This window comes from Ambystoma mexicanum, chromosome 9 (assembly GCF_040938575.1).
Source record: "Ambystoma mexicanum isolate Mex_15411 chromosome 9, UKY_AmexF1_1, whole genome shotgun sequence".
Classification (NCBI taxonomy): domain Eukaryota; kingdom Metazoa; phylum Chordata; class Amphibia; order Caudata; family Ambystomatidae; genus Ambystoma; species Ambystoma mexicanum.
In genome coordinates, this window is record NC_090931.1 from 1,516,341,735 (window position 1) to 1,516,361,262 (window position 19,528).

The following is a 19,528-nucleotide window of genomic DNA, read 5'->3' on the forward strand; positions in this document are numbered from 1 at the left end:
GCATTCTCTCAGCATACATAGATGGGCAGCAGGACAGGACATTTAAACACAGCCACGTGTTAACAAAAGTATCCAAAGGTTGGCACGAACGAGTGGCGCTATACAAAATCGCGCGCACGCCATAAACCATTTTTGAGCCTTCCCACGTAAAGTGTCCTGCAAAAGCATTTTGAAAAGTTGGCCACCCTAACTGGCGCATGACCCACTCTCATGGCCTCCAAGTACCCCTTAAATGTTCATGCTCCCCCGGCCCCACAGGATTATTGGCAAGCCTGGACTGGGCGTCTTGCTCTGCATGGAAGTGGAGTCTCCCTGTTCTTCTGCTTCCGCCTCGGCCTCGCTCTCCTTGACCTGCCGGGCGAGAGAGAGACACAGGGATGGAGAGATCCCTGGTCAAAATGAAAGACCTTTCTTAATCTATGGCTGAGCAAGCAAACTGCTTAAAGAATGTCTAATAAAAGCATTTGCTAAGCCCTACCCAGACAAGCCCCGGGCACAAAATAAAGTAACTTAGATAATGCTTATATGCTGATTTACACATGTCAAGTAAATACTTTAAGCTGCTTATCAACTGCCTATTGGCAAGCACTAGGCAAGGAAGCAGTTAATAAGACCGTTGGTTGGAATTAAATAAACATTTAGCAGCTGATAAATGCATGCTAATGAATAGATGGTCAGTGAACACTACACACGCACACGGAATGCATTAACTGCTGCTAGGAGGGAAATGCTGTAAACTGCTTGGGAACTGTTATTTAAACATTCCACCTGCCTGAGGAGTTCTTGGTTAGAGTTAAGCAACGTTTCTATTTGCACAAGAGAGAGGGAGGAAAGGGAGAGGGCGAAGAGAGGAAGGAAAGAAAGAAAGGAGAGAAAGAAAGAGAAAAGGAGAGAGAGCGAGAACTCCAAGTCTGTTCACTGATGTTGCAGTGCTGCATTTGAGTCGAAAGGGTAAATGTGCCCATGAGGGCCACTAGCCGGCCTGTAAAATCGGTATTTAGCTGATATGTGGCCAGTGAGATTACTCTCACTCTTTTTCAAAGTTCTTCCTAAGAGGCCATAGGGGCGTGGAGTGCCCTAGGAGCCAATTAACACAGACTTTGGGGAGCTTCTGTAGTGACAGTCTCTGCGCATGCTCAGGAGAGTTTTCTCTGCTGGTCTTGTGATTAGTGTCTCTTGTTCTTGGTGATTAATATCTCCTGTTCTGCGCAGCCTCAGTGCAGTCCTGGGACCCTCTACATTGCCCGTTCTCCCAGGACGCTCCTCACTTCTTTAGTGGGTTTGCTCTGAATCCTGCAAGAGGTCTCTGCAGAGTAATCCATTCAGGATCTCTAGGGAGGAATCCACCCAAGATCACTGGACAGGAATCCACCCAAGATCACAATAGAGAATTCCACCCAAGGTCACTGGAGAGGCTGCCATCCCAAAAGGGGAGTAATGGCTGGGCAAGAGCCAGATGAGGTGAGTTGCATCCTGGGTTGTTTCTTCGGGGACAGGCGTCATTTCTGCCAACTGGAGCCATGTCATGGGGCTCATCTTCAGCCATCCCTGGCCTTTTAGCCAACAATGCTTTGGATTCTGAGAGTTGTAGTTTCACATGTCGCGTTAAGTATTAGTATTCCCAGCATGCAGCAGTGCTGTTGTCTAAACAAATAGGACTGGATGAAGGTGTCCTTTATGACATGGGCTTTTGCCAGGTGTGCAGCACATATAATTGTATTTCTGTGCAAGAAAGCTGAGTGCTTCTGTCAGAAACACTGTGTATAAGGTTGGTGAGTGGAGCAATGGCCTAACAAGGCACTTTACAATGGCAGTGAATAGTGAGCAGGAAATGATGGAGGTGGCAGAGGAGGAAAATACAAGTGGAAAACCTGGGCAAGGGACATTATAGCTTGCCAGTACACCATGTACATTATTTATACTTATAATCCCCTGTAAAGGAAGGTAAAGTTGGGGATTAATAGGGAGGGATGATGGTACTGTAGCAAACCTACAAGTCTTCTGTAACTCTGGTGAGTCTCCAGAAACAAAACACTGTCTCCCAGCCTCTGCAATTTGCTGTAATAATGAGAATAAATGCACTGTCTGGCAACCACTCTCTCTGCCATTCTGCGGGGCAGCACCAAGGAGATGGGTGGGGTGCTGTGCTGTGCACTGCACATTCCACATTTCTCCGCTGGGCTGTTCTCCTCTTTCTCCTTTCATCTGCTCGCCAAGGTTGTGCACAGCTGCTATTACGTGCAACAGGTTTCCATTGTCCGCGTCTGCAGAGGGTACAAACGTGCAAAATGTGCTCCCGATTTTTCGGCAAACACCTCCATGCATGGCTGTCAACAGATCTAAGACATACCTGTTCTGCATCGTCATCAGCCGCAGGGCCCTTAGCTCCACCTTGATCACGTTAAATCCTTCTTCTGTGTCATTAGCTAGTTGGATCAGCTCCCAGCGGGTTATCTGGAGCCATTCTGCGTTGGCTCGTGCCTGGATGGTTGGGATGAGGGAGGCAAAGAACGTTTCATCGGAGTTAAACAACCGGAACCTGTCTGGAATTTGTGCCAAAAGTTCTGAGGATGCCATGGGAATATAGTTTGACGACCTTCTTTTCCTTGAGACTGAACTTTGCCTGTTTTCCGCGGATAGGTCCTACACAGGGGCGTCTTCAGTTGTTTGTGGGGCTCCTGGGTCCTTGAAAGCCGACAGTCCCTTCCCCCCTTGGATATGGCTTTCAGGGACCACCATCAGGGCGGAATGCAGCATTGCTAGAGAGCACGTGCCCCTCCATGACCGTGGGAGGTGCAAGTACGCCTGTTTGCCGCAAACCCAGTAAGTGTCGATTAATGCAGCAGTTACCTTTTTCATGTCTGGGATGATGAGTGTTTTGTTACAGTTCTTGTTTGTCCCCACATTTACTTTTCCTTCTCCATGGAAACACAGTTCATAGGATATTTCTTTCTGTAGTTTGAATGGCTTTTCCAGGGCCGTGACCCACATGAGCTTCGCGATGTGTTGGGTCCATAACGGGGCGCATGTTTTCTGGATCCATTGCAATTTTTCGGCTGACAACCCTCATAGTGCTTCTGCCTTACATGTTATCTGCTCGTTTTGCCACTTATTGTCCAAATATAATGTTCCTTTGATCACTAAAAAAGGCTCTTTCAGGCATATTACTCCTTTTGGTTTCGAGTGGCATGTCTTTTCGTTCTGCAGCATTTCAAAAGAGACAGTGTGGGCTTGAAAATTGTTCTTTATTCTGCATAATGCAAGATGAAGGAGACACTGGGCATCTGCAATAGGCGACTCTTGCGGTAACAGCACTTTAGGAGTACCTGAGGCATGGGGTATAAGAGGGCACACATAACAGCTCTCATTAATTGTCTGTTTTGCAGTAGAGCTCATGTCTGCGTACCATTTATTGGACTGGTGTGGGTGTAGTGGGTCTTCTATTGTGTCTAGTCCCAACCCGTGGTATTCATCATAGTTTCGCCGTCCCGTCCCCCTTTTCCGTCTCCTATTCCTCTTGAGGTGTTCTCTTTCCTTCCCTTCTCCATGTTGGATTAAGGGTATTCCACCTGTCCCCCCCTTTTCCCACTCATTGTACAGGGCAATAAAACTTTCAGCAATTTCTGCATTTTCTTGTTCCACACTCTTAGGGGATACTGCGTGTTGTTCAGTTGTGACAGGTACAAATGCTACAGTTGGATCAGTATCATCGTACAGCCGGGCAAATCAGAGGGATCGGGGTCATTCATTTCATATACGTTGAACTCAAATGTATTGTATGGGGCAGTGGGGCGTGCTGATACAGGCATATTGGCTGTGCTGTTTATATGCTGCTTGCCACTTTTCTGTGTCCCATGTTCCCAGATGAGTTTAAACCCATCCCATATGAGGTGAGTTCCCTTTTTTTACCAGGTGGGTCCCATCCCTCCACCCCCCTCATTTAGATCTATAGATATAATTGCAATGGGCCAGTATACTACTAAACTAAACAACATTGAAAAGAATATCACTGCGCAGGCGAACAAACCACACTCATAGCTATATTTACGTAAATTAAAATTACTATTCCCATTTCTATCTATTCTAATGTTGTTGACATCGGGGGCCCCCTCCGTTGCCATGGTTGCTCCTACAGAATGAGACATAAAGGTGCATTAAGCAAACACATATATGTACATATTTTCTTATTCGCATGACTTTTCCATTGTACATGTATTTTTATTCATTCTTAGTTGTATTATCATTAATTTTACCCTCTCTTTTGTCAATCTCATTATTTAGCGTGGGCTTGTTAACACAATAAGGGAGAGGAACACAGAGAGAGAGAGAGAGAGAGAGAGAGAGAGAGAGAGAGAGAGAGAGAGAGAGTCAAAGACCAATTTGTTGTTATTGCACTTCATCTTTTGCAAATATCCTGTCACGTTTATTTTTCATTATTATTTCTCTTTTTGCATTATATTCATCAGGTGTCTAATTTTCCCTCTTATGTTTGGGTCCCTTCTTCTGCCCTACCTGTCTCTGTTTCCTGTGTTACACTGTCATATGCTTTTCGTACGTTGGTCAAATGTATCCAATACCTCAGCCCTTTCACTTTCACAGCTGTCGGTGTGCAGTACACCACTTCATATGAGCCGTGAAATCTTGGGGCATTCCACCGACGTACGAAACTCCTCACGTATACCATATCCCCTGGCATGAGCTGACCTGTAGGGTTGTCTGTGGCTGGTGTTACCATGTCATTTGCTGCTTCTTGGGTATATGGGGGTGCCAGCTGCCTTACAATCATGCGCGCTGCTTTTGTGGGTTTCGTCAAATACTCATGGAATTCTTCCCCTAATACTGTAGCACTCCTGTGTGCATCTGAGTGTCTGCGTAGTGGGGAGTGTGCTGTGTGCATGCGTCTACCTGTCACTATCTCGTGGGGTGACAAATGGTGGTCCTTGCTGGGTTGGTTTCTTAGTTCAAACATGCCAGGGGTAGACAGTACACCCAATTTTTCATCAGTGTGTAACATCATTTTAAAAGTCTACTCTTTAGGAGACCGTTTATTTTCTCAACAACGCCATTTGATTACGGGTGTTAAATCGTGCACAATTTGTGACTTATCCCTAACATTGCCGTTATTTCTTTGAATAGGTCATTCACGAAATGTGTCCTGTTGTCGGAGTGTATTACGCCACATATTCCCCAGCGGGAAAATACTTCCTGCACTAGGAATTTCACTGCACACTTTGCGTCTGGGTGGGCACAGGGGCCTGCCTCTACCCATCTTGAGAAGGGAAACACCACCACTATCATGTAGTGGGATCCGTTGCATCTCTCACCCATATCAGCATTCCTCTACTGCTGCTTCTTGCTGTAATTCTAATATTTGAGAGACGTTCCTTCATCCTGACGATAAGCACCTTAGTTATCTTCTCTTTAGGTATGGGTTCCCCCTTTAGATTTAGGGAAAGATAGGATTTCATTTCTGATTTTGAATAAAAGTGTATAACCAAAATGCCACCTCTGTTTCTGACTCCTCACTCCACAGAGCCCAGTTCCTGACTGGGTGAAGAGTGGAAGAAGAACCAGCGGTGGTGCAACCTCGCGGAGGTGGACTGCGTGGTCCTGCACTACACCAGAACCGTGTGGTCCAAGTCTCTGCAAAGCTACAAGGATGAAGCGAGGATCCGATTGAAGAAAGCAGGAGACGTGAAATAGCACGAAGCAGCCCACCACCTGAGGAAGAACTGGCAGAACAGTCCCAACATATCATTTTATTTACATTTTTGATAATGCCCCAGCTCGCCCAGAGGCCTCAGGGCACACACAAAACAGACAAGACAGTATACAGGAGATCAGCGACAAGTGCAAAGGATACTAGGTACGGAGTGCATTGAAGAGAAAGGTTTTCAACTTCTTCTTGAATTCAGCAAGAGAAGGGATCTTTTTCAATTCAAGCGGGGTGGCGTTCCAAGTGGCGGGGGCCAAGACATCATTGCAGTTAACCAGAATAGTGGAAGAGCCGGTAGGGGTTTGGGTCAACCTAAGAGTCAAGTATTCCTCGGGAGTGATCTCCTTCATCACAGTTGTGATACCCAAAGAACCAAGAGTCAATAATTCTTTGGGAGTTATCTCCCTCATCACAGTAGTGATACTCGGAGAACCAAGAATCAAGGAAGTTCTGAGAGTGATATCCCTTGTTGCAGCAGATAACCGTGAAGATATGAAAAGTGTAAAAGACTAGAGAGGTCAGGAACGGTATGGGAGTTATCTCCCCAACAATAATAAGCAAGAGCTGGTACACGATTCAAGAAACCCTGAGAGGAAAATAACTATATGAAAAAGAGTTGATAAATCGGTAATACAAGTGATCAAGAGTCCGTAGGAGGAATTAAAGAGCTTGTGCTAAAGACTAGGACAGTCATCAAAAATCATACAGATAGACCAGGAGAATGGAGTCATTGGGCCTCATTACACGGTAGGCGGTAGGCATTTACCGGTACCGGTAAGGGCACCGGTGCCGGTAAACCCCTACCGCCTTACTACGAGTTCCCTTTGCGGGACCCGACTTTAACGGCTGGTTTTACCAGCCGTTAAAGTAGGGTGCCGCAAAGGGACCTCGGAACTAATTATGGTACCGCAATTTGCGGTACCGTAATTAGCACCTTCCCCATTCCCATTAGGCCCTATAGAGGAAAAATGGGAATGGGGAAGAGCCTTGGTGAATGGGGAATTACCGCCCCCGCTCACCTTGGAGTAGGGCGGTAATTCCGCCATCCACCAAGGCAGACACGGTAAAATACCGGCGGCAACCATGGCGCTAATAGCGCCATGGTTACCGCCTACGTGTAATGAGGCCCATTGTCCAAGTCGAGCTAGTTTTGGGTAAAATAGGCCCTATTGCAAAAGACTGATGTGAACTCCAAAGCCTTGCTCATTGTACCAGCAGAAGGGAGTCATTCTCCTGGTAGTGGTGTTAAGGAACTGGTTGAACCTTTTCTGTTTATTTAATTGTGGCAGGGACAGAGTAATTGCTTTGGAAAGAGGACAGTATTTGGGGTTTTTGACTTACATCTCGATGAACTGCACCCAAGTTATTTGTTTAGGGTTATCCATTATAGGGCTACGGAGAGAGAGTTTTTTTTGTTCTCTAAAATAAAAGTTTATAGCCCAGAATGCCATCCCCATTTTAGCCTCCTTACCAGGGTCGGACTGGGGCATAAAATTGTCTTGGGCACCAACGCAAAAGTGGCCCACAGTTGCAAATGGGAATTAAGTGCTTTGGGGGCGTTGTTTGAATAGTACCTAAGGGGTAGGTTTTTGATCAAATGTGACGCAAATTGTAAATTTTTGTTATGCTCTCACGCTGAACACTGCTTCCCGGGAGACTGTTGCCGCACCCGTCTCTCTGGCAACCTTGGAGACATTTCTGCCCTTCCCAAGATGGCCGCGCACAACGTGCACTTCATCACGTGAGAGCAATCAGGAAGATATAGGCAGAAAGGAACAGCTGAGCATTGCGTTGCAACTGCTCTCTCCCGTTACAAAACACTAGTTACGGTTACCTTCGATCTGCTTTCTGATACTCATACATATGTTCTGCTCGCCTGTGTGCCACGCTAGCGCTCCCTTCGGGAGCCGAGTTGCGTTCCATTCTTGGAGCCGACTCCGGTCAGGCTCACCTTCTCCCTCTCTTCCTGGTCTTCTCTCTGCTAGTCCTGTCTCTCTCTCTCTCTCTCCCTGTATCTGCTTCTGCTGCTTCCCTTGACCGGATTGTCTCCTCATTATCCACCGGAATTGCTTGCACTCTTTGCGGTGCATTTTACCAGCCTGCTGTTTACTGCTACCAGGGGAATGCTGCAATTCTTTACCTATATTGAACTCTGAACCCTTCTGGGCTCCGCTTTCGTCAGCGCCGCCCCACCTGTACTGGTAAAGAAGTCTTTACTCTTGAACCAGTTATTGAGGCCAGTACTTTGTGGGAGCAACAGGTTTTTCCCCTTCGAAGTTTTTTTTTTCTACGAGACCTAGCTCTCTTGGTGGCCCGTGTGCTACCCAGATTCCACCTTGGGTGGGCGCAGTGGTGACTTGGGCTAATAGGCCTTACCTCTTCGCCCCGAAGAAAAATAAAACCAAGAAGCCTAAGCCAGAAGAGGACGACAAGCCACGTAAGGTGAGACATGTTACTGACAGCTTGCAACGCCAAAAGAAGAAAAAAGACACCACTGACATGGAGAATTGGTGGCTGCAGTACAGGGCCTCTCCCTGGAGGTGCAAAACCTGAAGACAGATAATGCAGTCCTCCGACAAGCCCTGCTACAGCGGGATACCTCTGGGGAAGGGGGACAGTATCGTGGACCGTCACCAAAGAAGTATGATGGTGAACCCAAGAGATACAAGGAATTTTTGAATCCCTGCACGGTGGCTTTTACCTTTCGGCAAAGTTCCTTTCCAACTGAAAAGTCAAAAGTGTGTTTTGTCATTTCTCATCTCACGAGCAGCGTCTTGTCATGGGCTACACCTCCAGTGGTTTCATCTATCCCCTTGTTGGATGACTACAAGAGTTTCCTTGAGGCATTTTCCAGTATCTTTGGCCATCCGGACCTCATGTACACGAAGCAAGACAGTCTGTTGGACTTCACCTAGGGGAATATGGACGTGCTAACATACGTAACCAAGTTTAAACAACTGGCTCATCAAACCACTTAGCCTGAAGAAGCCTGCATAATGTTATTCCGGAGAGGCCTCGCAGAATATCTAAAGGTTTAGTTGGCACGCATCCCAAGACCCCCATCCTTTGAGGATCTGGCGAAGCTTGCTCTACAGATAGATTACCGTCTACAGGAGAGGTGCTTGAAGCGAGATGCTCCCGGAACACAAACCCATGTCCCACCACACAGTTTGTCCAACAACGGATACCAGGACTGGCAGTAAGGAAGAGCCTATGCAGATTGGCGCAGCAAGGGGAACCTTGTCAGATGAAGAACGTTCCAGACGCAGGCGATGAAGTCTGTGCATGTACTGTGGATCAGCAGAACATTTGTTACGTACATGCCCAATTGCTCCTGCTCGTAGGGCGGAAAACACCAGCTCCTGCTCGTAGTACGGCTCTCCGAGCAGGAGGCAGGCCACTGTCCCTCAAGTAATGATTTCTCTGGAGACCGGGGTGCTGGTTTGGTACTGCTTCTTGTTCACTTTTCAATCCCGGGTCACCCTATGTTTGAAACACATGCCATGGTGGATTCGGGGGCTGCAGGAGTGTTCATTGACTCAGGTTGGGTTCAGCACATCCAGATCCCCACAAAGAGGAAATCTCGGGGTGTGGTGGTCAGTCATAATGTCGAAAAAAAAATGTCGACAGACAAAAATGTCGAAAAAAAAATGTCGAAAAAAAAAAATGTCGACTTTCGTTTTTTAAAATTATATATTTATTTTAGGGGTTCGGGAGTAAAAGAAATGAAAAAAGGGGGGTTGGGAGGGGAACCCCCCCATTTTGAAAAAAAATGCATTGAAAAAAAAAGTCGACATTTTTTTTTTCTACATTTTTTTTTCTACATTTTGACTTTCGACATTTTTGTTGTTAACATTATCACTATGAACCTCGGGGCGTACCCGTGTAGGGGGTTGATGGCCTGCTGCTGAGTGGGGGACCTATAGAAGAACATACAGTCGTGTTGGAGATGTCTATTTCCAAAAATAAGGAGGTCCATGCGTTCGATCTCATATGGACAGCTCACTACCCTGTGATCCTGGGGATGCCTTGGCTAGTTAAGCATAACCCCTATGTCAACTGGTCAGCCCAGACTCTGTTTCTGGGATCCAAATATTGCATGTATTCTTGTCTTGAGGGCCAGGACAAAGAATGGACCGTACACGCTGCCACACCAACATGCAAGAGGACCACCGTGGCAACAACACTCCCAACCAAATACCAACAATTCCACAAGGTCTTTGATACCGACGTCAAGAATGTTCTGACACCACACAGGGTAGATGACTGTACTATAGATCTGCTGCCTAGGACGATGGTTCCTTTCAGCCGTTTGTTTCCCTTGTCCCCCTCTCCGAACGAATAGCTCTAAGGAAATATCTGGACAAACACCTGCCCTGCCTGGACTACCACAGATAACGGTGAAGGACAAATACCTGCTACCCCTTGATACTGGACATCCTAGAGGCCGTTCAGAACGCCAAGACGTTCACCAAGCTGGCTCTTCGGGGTGCCTATCACCTCATAAGGATTAAAGCCGGCGATGAGTGGAAAACCGCCTCTAGAACACCCTTCGGGCATTACCAATATCAGGTGATGCCCTTTGGTTTGGCAAATGCCCCTGCGGTGTTGAAGAGGTACATGGACAGGATTTTTTCTGATCTGTTGATGCGGAGTGTAGTTCTCGATTTAGACGACATACTGGTGTTTTCTGGCAACCCTGAGGAACACACCCAACATGTACAAGAAGTCCTGGAACGCCTTCAAAAGCAATGTCTAAAGGTGAAACTCTGGAAATGTATGTTTGACGTCTCTTCAGTACCCTATTTGGGTTAAATACTTTCGGATCAAGGAGTAACCATGGACCCAAGGAAGACCTAGGCGATTTTACAGATGTCAGTCCCACAGTCCGTTAAGGAGTTACAGTGCTTTTTGGGATGGCAAATTTCCACAGGAAGTTTATTGCGAACTTCTCTGTTTGTGTGGTACCACTCACCCGACTGCTTAAGAAAGGCACCCCATATGTGTGGAATCATAACTGTGATGAAGCATTTTGTGCCCTTAAGAAGCTGTTAACCACGGCTTCCATCTTAAGGCAACCTGACCACCAGTAAGCCTTAATCCTGGAAACTGATGCCTCTGACACAGCTGTAGGGACAGTGTTGAAACAACTACAGACTACCGGCAAGGAACACCCACTGGTCTACTACTCCAAGACCTTATCACCTGCAGAGGTTAACTACTCTGTATTGGAGAAAGAGCTGCTTGCAATCAAGCTCGCCTGCAAGGAGTCGAGAAATCTGGTTTTGGGGGCATCCTAGCGCATCGAGATAAGAACGCAACACCGCAATTTGATTTCACTGCAGAACCGGGAGTGCCAGAACAGTCGGCAGGCGAGGTGGGCGCATATTTTCTCCCACTATGATCTAAGGCTGACTTATCTTCCTGGTTCCAAGAATATGGTTGCCAATCCGTTATCCCGGAATGGTCTGGTGGACAAGCAAGGAGCCCCACGGGGAAAGATGTTCCCCGAAACCATTTTTAGTCATGTTGTGAATAGCTGGATCCAGCAATTCCAAGACAAGGCCTGTTACAACCCTTCAGCTCTTACGTTACGGAATCAGCTCATACAAAGAGACGGCTCATATTACTGAAAAGGCAAGTTCTATGTATCCACAACAGGGTTTCCAAAGAAGTTGTTGGAACTAGGACATGACTCTCTGGTTGGAGGACATCGTGGGCAGAAATACACCATCGATCTGATCCAACGGTACTTCTGGTGGCCTTCCTTGGTAACCGACGTGAAAACCACATTTAGGACTGCACAATATTGCACAAAACAAACCCACACGTTGTATCCCTGCTGTCCTACTTAGTTCTCCTTCGCTCCCCACACACCCATGGCAAAAGATCTTGACGGACTTTACTGTGGATTTGCCACTTTCCCAAGGTAGTTCCGTCATTATGGTCACGATAGACTATTTCACCAAGTTAGCTCATTTCTCTAGTCTACGTAAACTACCGACTGTGGAAGAAATCAGCCCAGTGTTTTTGCAGGACATATTGCGTCTACATGGCTTATCAGAAACCATCATTTTCGATCGTGGGGTGCAGTACACCTCCAGGTTCTGGGGAGCCTTATGTAAGCATCTTGGAATCTGCAGGGCTATGTCATCAGGGTATCACCCAGAAACAAATGGACAGACCGAACAAACGCTTGAACCAGACTCTGGAGCAGTACATTAGATGTTTTGCCAACTATACACAGGACAACTGGACCACACTACTACCTTTGGCAGAATTCTCTTTTAACAACATGTTGCACTCAGCACTCGTCGAGAGTCCGTTTTTCTGTTCGTACGGTTTTCTTCCAGTCTGGATTATCTTCAGTGGTTAACGCGGTACCTACAGTCAAGGAAAACATCAAGAACCTCAAAGCGATCCAACAAAGGACCAGTCAAGCCCAGTATCAAGGGCAGGCGCGAATCAAGGACTTTGCCGATCTGAGAAGAAGACAGGACAAGGTGTACAGAAAACGAGATCTGGTCTGGTTGCCGGCTAAGTACCTGTCTCGTCGAATGAAGCCAGGGAAGTTTTCACCACGTTACTTTGGACCCTTTTCGGTCATGAAGGCCATTAACCCTGTTGCCTATAGACTCCGTCGGCCCCAATCCTGGAGTCGTATACATCCTAACATTCCTACCTCACTGCTAAAACCTTTGGTAGGGAAGGATAAGAAAAGGGTTGTACTCGCTTACCGGATTGTGAGAAGGAATTTGAGGTCATACGGATATGTGATTCATGCTTTCATCGAGGAGTCCTCCAGTACCTTGTAGACTGGGCTGGCTATTCTGCCCCCAATAGCTCCTGGGAACCATATTCCAACATGCAAGCCCCTCGATTTATCCTCCAGTTACATCGGGCACATCCCTGGAAACCCGGGGGTGCAGGACATAGGAGGGGGCATAATGTTATGCTCTCACACGGAACACTACGTCCCTGGAGACTGTTGCCGCACACGTCTGTTTGGCAACATTTGAGACGTTTCTGCCCGTCCCAAGATGGCTGCACACGATGTGCACGTCATCACGTGAGAGCAATCAGGAAGAAGCCGACCGTCATATAGGCAGAAACAAACAGGTAAGTGTTGCGTTGCAACTGCTCTGTCCCGTTGCAAAATGCTACTTACATTCGATCTGCTTTCTGCTACTCATACACATGTGTTGCTCTCCTGTGTGCCACGCAACCGCTCCCTTCGGGAGCCGAGTTGCGTTCCATTCTTGGAGCCGACTCAGGTCAGGCTCACCTTCTCCCTCTCTTCCTGTTCTTCTCTCTGCTAGTCCTATCTCTCTCTCTCTCCCTGTATCTGCTTCTGCTGCTTCCCTTGACCGGTGTGTCTCCTCAGTATCCCCAGGAATTGCTTGCACGCGTTGCGGTGCATCTTACCAGCCTGCTGTTTACTGCTACCAGGGGAACGCTGCAATTCTTAACCCGCATTGAACTCTGCACCCTTCTGGGCTCCACTTTCGTCAGCTCCGCCCTACCTGTGCTGGGATGGAAGTCTTTACTCTTGAGCCAGTTACTGAGGCCAGCACTTCGTGGGAGCAACATGTTTTTCCCCTTGGAAGTTTATTTTTTTCCTACGAGACCTAGCTCTCCGGGTGGGCCCTGTGCTCTATCAGATTCCACCTTGGGTAGGCGCAGTGGCGACTTGGGGTGATAGGCCTTACCTCTTCGCTCCAAAGGAAAATAAAACCAAGAAGCCTAAGCCAGAAGAGGACGACAAGCCACATAAATTGAGACACGATACTGACAATTATAAAGAATATCTATTCAGCAACCTTGGTCAAAACTATTAGCCACAGAGTGAAGTAACTCATCAAACTGGAGCATATTGGCCAAAAAAGTACCCCACTTTGTCCCAAAAAATGGACCCACACAGATATTTTGTGTTTTTGGTTCGCCCATGGGCATATTGCCCTATAAGCCAGTCCGAGCTTGCTCCTCACTCCACCACGCCACAAGATATAAAAGGCTCAGTTTCAGGATATCAGCCAATCCAGAGGTTTTCCAACTCATCATTCAAATTGTGTTGGCTTGGCTGGTGTACTGAATATCAGTGACAAAATTTTGCGTTATGCATCTACAGACGCTGAACACCTAGATTGGGTACAGAGGGTGCTGACAATGTTACAGGAACAGTATTTTGCTCTCAATAGTGAGAAATGTGAGTTCTGAAAAGTCCAATTGGAATTTCTGGGATGTGTATTCCAAGCTGAAGATCTGTCCACAGACCCACACTAAGTAGAGGAATGTTTTCTGGAGCTTTGGTCATAGCTATTCTCCATTTTTGGGTAGGTTTGTCTACAGCCATGTTGGATACATCTCTTTGCCTTGGATTAATTATAAGACCCACCTCACAGGAGTATGTTGTTTGCTCAGGTCAGAGAGTTCATCTCCATTTTTCTGATACAATATGTGACTATTTAGTGAGTTCCAAGCATTTTATCAGAATTATTTCTGTATCTTTTCTTTTCCTTTTTTTCTTTTTGTTTTCTTGTCTGTTCCATTTGCTCTTCTTTGGTCTTGGGAACATATGTTATAGCTCTGTATCATAAACCACTGTGCAAAACACGTATTGGTCTTAGTTGTCTTTGTTGTAGTGTATATCTGCTGGAACAGTATTTGGTGAATAATACTAATTGTAACATGTTCTAGTTATACATAATGTATGAGATTATATACTCTAAGATTCAAACATCAGAACAAGCCCCCATACCTTTATGAATCCTGTTCTCCCAACATCACTCATACATATACACACCACATAAGTACTGGGACAAGGAAGCTGCACTGGACACTGAAGAAAGACTTAAGCAACAAAGGTGAGAGGTTTAGTGTTCAGACTAAGCCTCCCAAATACGGGAACTTTAAAAGCAGCTCAGCTGCGAATAGGAGAGTCTTCTCCTTCGAGGGCAGATTGAATAGCTGTTGCTGAACAGGAGATGTACCTCCCGTGAGAAGCAGAGAAGCCTGTGAGAGAGAACCAGTGAGGCGAGGCAAGGAGCCCCGCCGAGTGATGCTGACAGAGTTTTGCTGGAAAGGTGACACGCTGCGCGAATTCTGGGAGCTAGCAAGATGCTCTGCAGCATGAGTAGGTGGTTGTACGGCACAGCAGGCTTACTGGAACTACAGAGGAAGCACTGAATGGCCGTCACAGCTGGCAAGCTCATACTTAACCAAAGAGGGAAACAAACAACCATGTCGGTTCAACGTTGCACAGGAAGAGCGGCAAGAGTGCCATAGATGCCTGGAGGAACCAGTGAGTCCCGACGGCTGGGAAAGGGACACCAGGGCGTATTGGCGGCTAACAAGTGAAGGGAGCAGAAAGCCCAAAGGGAAGCGCACTGATTGGTAGCAAACTGGTCTGAATCCAAGGAACACAGTGGCATTCAATACAGACACATTAGAGTTAGGGGTAACGTCATGGCAGGAAAGTGGACCAGGGCAAGGGAACCTTAGAATAGGAAATTAAACAATCATTACCTGAAGCCAATTGAAGGCCTGATCAACGATGATACAAAAGCCTGTGAAGAAGATTGGTAATCTGATTAAGAGGAAGAACGAGAAACAGTGAGTACGTTCCAAGCAGTAGAGTGTACTGGGAATCTTATTGGATGTGTGAATCCTCACGTACACCTGGCAGAAGAATATTCCAGGTTCCTAGTAAACCAAAGGAACAGTTTGTTGTGTTAAAGAACTTTAGTTTTGGAAACATTTCAAGAAGCCTTTTGTTAGACAAGTGGGGCAAGGAAACTCCCCCTACTTGTCAGTGTGAACTGTCTTGAAACTTGGGCAAGGGAACCCCCTTTCAAGCTAAGAGCTGAGAGAAGCTCTGAACATTTATTGAACATTTATCATTGGAAGTCTCAAACCCGTCGACATTTGTTTCAACTATTAGGTGGGAGCAAGGCTAGGCTTTGGACACAGACAGAAGTTTATTGGGACATCCTGATGCAGACGTTCCTTAGTTTTCTGTTAGGTAGGGTGAACCCACCTAGAGTGGGGCAAGTGTTTGTGCCCTCCCCGTCTTGTACGTGCAAGAGAATAAAACAGACACTCCCCTGACGGGGAAGAAGGCAAAGAGAGCAGGCTGCGAGAGTTCAAGGCAAGGTTTATCTCGAATGCATTCAAAAGATCTCTGAGAACGCTCTGACAAAATTAACGTTACATTACATTTTATAAGCTGAATGACGCAACTAACATAGGATACTACGTTGGTCCCAGATTGGCCAGGTTGTGTGGTGCTTTAGGTGTGGGTGACATCTCTTCCTCCAGATTGGTTGGTTGGTTGGCGGGAGGATGGACGTCAGACATCTGTGCTCCGAATGGGTGAAGGTCAGGTCGCTGTGAAGCAGGGTGGTCACTATCTAAGCTAACATCATATATGCTCAAACCTGCATGCACTAAATAACAATTGTTCAGTCTTTCAGTAGTTTATCGTCTCTATAAAAGGTCACTCATATATCTATACTATCAATTACATTGAATTATACAGGTCTTGGGTTAAAGGTTTTGACCACTATAATACACTGATTGAAGGGTGGGTCTGTGTTTACAAGAATCTCAGGTATGTGGCATTTATTAGTGTTAAACAATGTTATACTGCAGCAGGGGTCTAATGTTAGTTGGGGATCTGCTGGGTGGGCATCATGGCATGGTCAGTGGTCTGGCACATGAAAGGAATACCTTGCAGGGAATCAGGGTCAGAATGGCAGTAAGTTTCCACTGGCAAGGATGCGGAGGCAAAGGCACATTTGTGGAGATGAACGAGCTATAGTCTTGGTTCATGCTGGTTCACATGCAGGGCAGTGATCTCAGAGGAAGAGTGATGTGTTACATTTATTAGTTGTTGCAAATACCTCCGGCTTCAGCGTGAGAATGGAACCGCAGAGTTTTCCAGTCAGAGTGGGAACGAGGGTGGGGGCCATGTGGTCCGTGCGCCTAGCCGCTGCGAGGAGAGGGAGAAGAAGCATTCTTGTACTATCGCAGTGAGGCCTAGTCACCAAGATTGAGTCGAAAGGGGGTACAAAAATGGATGCCCTGTGTCCTGCTCAGTGGTCCCATCTAGGCGAATGCCAACCAGGGTTGACATTGCATAAGGGCGAGGGGCGAACCCACTACTGGAGGCACTTGGTCTGAGTTTGTACTGAGACGTGAAGGATGAGAGGGGCCTGATGGCCCCTCGCTCCCACACATTCCCCCCTTTCGTTACATCTAAAGTAACAAATTACTATTCTTGTTTTCTTTCATTCTCCCTTCGGTAGTACTCAGCTTCAGCAACTGCCTCGTCCCAGGCTGGGGTTCCTTTTATAAGCATCCATGCTCTACACACACTTCTCAAACTATTTCCTCTCCTTGCATATTCGTCTGGTGTACACATTAAGTAAATCCCACCATCCCCATCTAGATCTACCCATACCTCCTTATACCATTGTAATTCTCTTGGTTCTTTAATTGTAGTGTGGTGCAAATTATCAACCCTGTCCCCATATTGCCTGTAAATGGTGGTCATCCTGTATTTTGGAGTATTGTATTCTCCTGTTTGTATTTGTGCATCTACCATAGTTGCTACCGTTGTCGGTCGGCCCATTGTTACCATCATCATAGTTGAGGTGGGCATGCTCTTTGCACAACATCGAAGACCTAACTGGCACACACAGAACAACAGCATCACGAAGACGATAATAGGAACAAGTATTTTCATCATCACCTTGATCCATGATGGTATCCAGCTAAACTTGTTATCAAACCACGTGCTTGGTTCTACTCCGCCCTCCTTTCTCATCCTTTAAACGTTCCTCTGGGAGTCCTCAGAGTGCTTCAGCCTTGCACCCGATGATTTCATCATGCCATTTGTTTTCTGCATACCTTGTTCCTTTCATGACGAAAAACGGTTATGCAAATTACTCCTTGACGTCTGCTGGTGCACGTTTTCTCATTCTGAAACATTTCTATTGTGACTGTGTGTGCCTGGAAGGTGCTCCTTATCCTACACAGAGCAAGATGAATCAGACACTGGGCCTCCGACAAGGGCACTTCTTGTGGAACCAACATTTTCGGTGTGCCAGATGCATGCGGAATGAGTGAACAGACATAGCAGATTTCATTTGTTGCTTGCTTTGCCGTGGTACTCATGTCTGAATACCATTTATTTGATTGATCAGGGTGGCTAGGGTCTTCTATTTCGTCTAACCCCAGGTCATGATAAATGTCGTACCTTTTCCCTCCCGCCCCCCTTTTTCTTCTCCTTTTCTCTCCCCCCTTGTTCCTCACTGTTTGGTAATGTATTGGGAATATTCCAGCCCAGGCAGTGTCATTGCTGTTCATTATAGCATGTGTATACTCTTTAGGGTCAGCGGCGTAATATGAGGTAGGGTCTATGGTTGTTTGTGCATGTGTGCTTGTGTTGGTTACATCGCTTGGCCAGTAATAGTCGCCATCATATACATTCAATTCATAAGCATCGCTCATATTTATTCCAGGATATAACAAGGAGACAGTCGTTGGATCTGTAGCAGCGTGTTCTAACGTTTGTGTTACATTTGTACCATTAGTATCAATGTTATATGTTTCCCTCCACATTGTCTTTACTCCAGTCCATATTAGGTGGGAACCTTCTCGAATCAGATTAGCCCCGCTACCCCCTCTGTGCATGTCATTTACCAGAGATAAGAGAGTATAGTACCAGGCCAAGAAAAACAACATCACAGAAAACAAAACTGCAGCACATTTCAAAACACATTCAATATTGCTAAACCTATTGGCCCTAATGGCGTCCATATTACTATCTAACATTAGTGTATTCTCCATGATTGCGCTTCGTTGGGCTATTGGTCACCTGGAGGGGTGATACAAATGTGTTAAGTCACTAGAATATGTACATATACACATATTTACTTTTCATATTTAATCATCACTTCCTTTTGCTTTTGCTCATCATTTTTACATGTTCGTTTCAATTATGTCTTTTGTTTACAGCAGAAGGGAGAAAAAGGATATAGTGATGAAACAGAGAGTAAAAGGAAGAAGGATACGGACATAGGTCATGGGAAAACTAAAGGCACGTTATTACTTTTTTTTTCTTCATGTTCCTTTTTCATCACGTCATGTTAGCATTGCTTCTCAATCTCATTTGCAGTACCACTTGCCTGTTCCTGCTCGCTCTGAGGGAGTGTACTATCGCGTGCCCTCCTCACACCCAATATTTCAGTCCCTTGACTTTCACTGCAGTGGGTGTACTATATATGACCTCGTAGGGGCCATGAAACCTGGGTGAATTCCATCTCCTCACAAAACTCCGGACATATACCTGCGCTCCTAGCATCAGTGCCCCACTTGGGCTGTCTGCAGCTGGCGTGGTAGTATCAGTTGCCACATTCTCAGTAAAGGGTGGTGCTATTTGTCACGCTATGCTGTGTACTGCGCGCGTCAGCTGGGTCAAATATTCCTTAAATTCCTCCCCCGGCACTGTGGCAGCCCTGTGTGCGTCTGATGCTCTCCTAATTGTGGAGAGTGGCGTATGTATTCGCCTCCAAGTTACAATTTAATGGGGGCTCGGATGGTGGTCCTTGCATGGTTGCGTTCTGAGTTGGAACAGTGCTAGGGGCAAACAATACACCCAGTTTTTTTTCAGTGTCGCACACCATTTTGATAACTTACTTTTAAGCAGACCGTTGATCTTTTCTACCATCCCATTCGCTATCGGATGATAAATGGAACACAGTTTGTGCTTTACCCCCAACAGTGACGTCACTTATTTAAAGAGGTCAT

At 46.3% G+C, this 19,528-nt stretch overlaps 1 protein-coding gene across 1 annotated transcript in view; it reads left to right on the plus strand.

Moving 5' to 3' along the window:
- The first annotated feature begins 1,259 nt into the window (after positions 1-1,259).
- Positions 1,260-19,528, plus strand: part of LOC138487552 (zinc finger protein 271-like) — a 200,745-nt gene continuing 182,476 nt past the window's right edge. The window contains exon 1 of the mRNA XM_069614034.1: positions 1,260-1,461. Within this exon, the coding sequence (XP_069470135.1) occupies positions 1,438-1,461 (24 nt within the window). The 5' untranslated portion in view covers positions 1,260-1,437. The remainder of the gene's footprint in view (positions 1,462-19,528) is intronic.